Source organism: Sciurus carolinensis, unplaced genomic scaffold (assembly GCF_902686445.1).
Source record: "Sciurus carolinensis unplaced genomic scaffold, mSciCar1.2, whole genome shotgun sequence".
NCBI classification, from domain to species: Eukaryota; Metazoa; Chordata; class Mammalia; order Rodentia; family Sciuridae; genus Sciurus; species Sciurus carolinensis.
In genome coordinates this window covers 49,912-54,240 of record NW_025920504.1, presented here as the reverse complement: position 1 = coordinate 54,240, position 4,329 = coordinate 49,912, and the positions used below count along the sequence as shown (strand labels likewise).

General features: G+C 42.7%; 1 protein-coding gene across 1 annotated transcript; it reads right to left on the bottom strand.

Annotated features, from left to right (window-relative positions):
- Window positions 1-941: 941 nt before the first annotated feature.
- On the bottom strand, window positions 942-2,786 carry LOC124975794 (endogenous retrovirus group PABLB member 1 Env polyprotein-like). The gene is given in 1 exon segment (XM_047538331.1): window positions 942-2,786. A coding segment is annotated over 1 exon segment (1,413 nt). The 5' UTR covers window positions 2,355-2,786.
- Window positions 2,787-4,329: the final 1,543 nt, after the last annotated feature.

Genomic DNA, 4,329 nt, shown 5'->3' with positions numbered 1-4,329 from the left:
CAAGTTTACAGATACTATTCACAATAAATACAATACTACACAAAGTGCATGCCAAAAAATTAATGAGGTGGTGAACTATGAAACTACATTACACAATCATAGAGTTTCTGTTTCATAAAGTTTTTTCAAAATGTTGCTAAATCAAGAAATGGAGAGGAGGATTTTAGAAAACATCTGTATAAAAAATATTTTGCATTCTGTATTATAAAAAAGCTCACAAAAATTAAACGTCCCATTTACATTTCATCATCAGAAATTAAGGGTTATCTAAATTCTATATGATCTCTGAAATTGATACCGCTGTTTACCGGTGACGAGTCCTGCTTCCTCAGGTGTTGAAGTATAATGCTGGAGAAGCACACCGAGGCAAATGTAGAGTGGAAAATGCAGCTTTATTAAAGAAAAGGAAAAGCAGACTTCTCCCGGGTGGAAGAAGGGGACCCAAAGGCGGAATCCGTGGGATGAGCAAATCTCGTTCTTTTTATGGGTTTCATTCTCCCATTCTTTCCCCTTATCTCTTCCCTTCCTGCCTGCGGGATTAGGCCTGGTTTTGAAATGTAAAAAGCGAAAAGCGGATGGGGCAGAGGGAGGGTCAAGGTGTCTCAGACAGGCAAGGGCCCAGGGGGCATTGATTAGCACCTTCTTGCCTGTAGTCTCTGGCAAGGGCAGGTGAATTTGGTTATCAATGGGTTCTGCAGGTCCTTGACATTCCATTCTCCCATTGCAGTCTCCAACTTCCAGAGGCAGATGACTTGATGGCCTCTATTTTCTTGATCTGACCCGATTTCCTATTTCTACACTAACTGCCTGTCCCCAATTCTGGCTTCATTTCCCCCTCTAATCTTAGGAACTCCATGCTGCTGGGGAAGGGGGTCGATGACCGCTCTGACTTCTTCGAGCTGAAAGTGGACGGTGAGGGGCAAGCAGCTTGGAGTTCCTTTTTATAAATTGGGTCGATCAAGGGGTCCATGGTCTGGTTGAAGAGTGATAGGTTGGAGGGTCATTTGAGAGATGGGCGGTCTATAAGAGAAACAAGAAGTTATGAGTACCGGGATAAGATTAATGCAACAGTAAATGCCACAGCATAGGAACACACCAATGAGTATGATGATGATTATAGAGACTAATAATGTTTTCCACCAGGAGGTACCAGAGAACCAGGAACTAAGAATTTGTTCCCATGATGAGTCTGGAGAGGACATGGCCTCTATCTGAGAATGTAAATCTTTAAGGATGTTAGTTACATTGTTAGAGTTGTCAGGGATGTAAACACAGCATTCAGTTCTAACAATAGCACAAGTACCGCCTTGGGCTGCAGTGAGGATGTCTAAAGCCATCCGGTTTTGTAAGACAGCTTTCCTCATGAGTGTCACTTCTGTATTAAGGAGAGAAATGCTTTCTCCAACATCATGGAGGGCGGTTTGGGTATAATTGTTTAGGGTCTCCACATGCCACATTACACTTTCTAAACCAATTTGTGGGATAAACATTGAAGCTAAATGATCATACCAACGAAAAACAGATCGTCCCCATCTATGTTTGAGATTGGGGAGATTTGCTGGCTGTTCTATACTTGGGGTCCATCTCCCTTGCATCCAGGGGTACCCAATAGTACATCTTCCTATCCAGCCTGGGGGAAGCCAGGGCCATAAGTTAGTTCCACATATCCATTGTGTTCCATTGGGTGCTGGCCAGCTAATTTCAGGCCTAGAGAGCCAATTAGTTCCAAACCAATCATTGGCTTGTAAAATTACAATTTGTTGGCATTGTGACTCTGGGGTCCATCCTAATTCTCAAGTACTATTAGGCCATATATCATAAGTATGGTTATGTTGTTCCCAACAGATTGGGGCCTTTTGGTTTAGATGCCCAATGGTGGGTGTAAGCCATAAATTTCCATCCCAAACCTGATAATAACCGTCTTTGTATCTGTGACATATTGGTGGCGGTGGTGGAGAGTTAGAAGTGAATGGGCCTGCATGTGACTTAACAGCCGTAGAAATTTGAACATTGGTCTGCTCTAAAGTGAAAGCCTTTTTATGACCTGGTAGTGATAGAGTTTCATTGATAGGCCATAAGCTAACATTGGCACGAGTAGCAGTTTGTAAGGAGGGTTTTTCCTTCTTTTGTTCTAATATTAAGGACTGTAAATTTGTCCAGTCATTTCCCTGTAAAGGAGATACCCACCAAGGTAGTCCAGAGGTGCTGGAAAGGGGTAATAGTCCACATATCCAGCAATTATCTTTTTGTAATTTAGTGGCATATTGCTGGGCCCAATTTAGGAAAGAATTAGTTTCAGTGGATCTGCCTACAATAATAAAGAAAGAGAGGAGGAAAAGTTTACATATCACCATTGTCTCTGCGGAAGAGATATTTTAGGTCCTCTATCGGAGTGCAGGAGTATCGCTCCTCAGTTCCTTGGGAGGAAGTTTCTTTGGGAGTCGACTCAGGATGACAGGCTTTAACTCGAGAGTGGTGAATCCAGTTCTCTTGTCCCAGCACTTTTACTGCAGAGGGGGTAGATAAGATTACAGGAAAAGGTCCTTTCCAAATAGGGTCTAAATTTGGAGAACTTGAAGGTACGGTTTTTATCATGACTAGATCTCCAGGCTCATACAGAGGTGGAGAAGTGATTGGCTCAGATGCAGGGTATTTACAGATCTCAGTTTGAAATTTGGCCAACTTTGTGATATGAGCCACTAAATCTGCAGTTTCCTGATCTTTAAGGATATCATTTCTTAGGAATGGTCTTCCATATAGGAGCTCAAATGGGCTGAGCCCTAATGTTTTGGGTTTATTTCTGATTCTGAGTAGGGCTAGAGGAAGCATTTTAGGCCATGGGTAGTGAGTTTCTTGAGTGAGTTTTCTTAGGTGCCTTTTTAGGATGTCATTAGTTTTTTCTACCTTTCCTGAGGACTGGGGCCTCCATACACAGTGGAGATGGTACTTTATGCCTAAGGCTTTGGATATTCCCTGAGTGACAGCAGCCTTGAAAGCAACTCCATTGTCACTTTGGAGGCTGCGGGGCAGACCAAATCGAGGAATTATTTCCTGTAATAAGGCTTTGACTACTTCTCCTGCCTGTTCAGTTCTGGAGGGATAGGCCTCAGTCCACCCTGTAAATGTATCTACCATAACCAATAAATATTGAAATCCATTACTTTTTGGCATGTGAGTAAAATCAAGTTGCCAGTCTTCTCCAGGGAATTGTCCTGTTCTTTGTAGCCTTGGGGGCTTTTTGGTAGAGTTAAGGGGGTTATTCCTTTGGCACGTTTCACAGGCTTTGACTATTTGTTGGATTGTTTTTGAAATATGCTTCCCTTCAAATATCTCTTGAGTTAATTTGAGAGTGTTTTCTTCTCCCAGATGGAAGGATTGATGTAGGGTGTGTAAAATCTTCCACTGGGAGTTAGCAGGTAAGTAGAGTTTGTTATCTTCCATTTGAATCCACCCAGAGGGCAAGAGGTTACCTCCTCTAGATAAAGCCTGCTGTGTTTCCTCCTGGGTGTATTGGGGCCTTATCTCTGGGGGAGGGCCTGTCCATATCAAAGGGGCTAAAGTCGCTATTTGTTGCAAAGTTCCCTTAGCAGCCTCTTTGGCTTGCTGATCTGCTCGTCTATTGCCTTCTGCTATTTCATCTATTCCTTTTTGATGTCCAGGGCAGTGGATTACTGCTACCTCTTTGGGTAAATGGACAGCTTCTAATAGTTTTAAGATCTGTTTATAGTTTTTTATAGCTGTTCCTTCAGTTGTTTGAAATCCTCTTTCTTTCCAAATTGCTGCATGTGCATGCAGGATTAGGTAGGCATATTTAGAGTCAGTATAAATATTAATTCTCTGTTGTTTCCCTAGTTCCAGGGCTCTTGTTAGGGCTATTAATTCTGCAAGTTGTGCGCTTGTGCCTGGGGGCAAAGATTGCACTTCTAAAGTGTCATGTAAAGTCACCACAGCATATCCAGCTTTGCGTTCTCCTTGTTCCACAAAGGAACTTCCATCAGTGAACATGGTGAGGTCTGGATTAGACAGGGGAAGGTTTTGAAGGTCTTCTCGGGCTGAGTAATTTATGGCTAGGACCTGTTGGCAGTCATGTTCAGGACTTTCCTCTAATGTTTCTGGTAGGAAAGTAGCTGGATTTAAAGTCGAACAAGTCCTTATTTGAGTTATGGGTCCTTCCAGAAGTAAAGCCTGATATTTTAGAAGGCGACTATCTGAAAGCCATAGTCCTCCTTTTGAGTTTCAAATTCCTGAGAGATCATGGGAAGTGTAGACAATAAGGTCTCTTCCCAGGGTGATTTTGATTGCCTCAGGGACTAGTAGAGCTACAGCTGC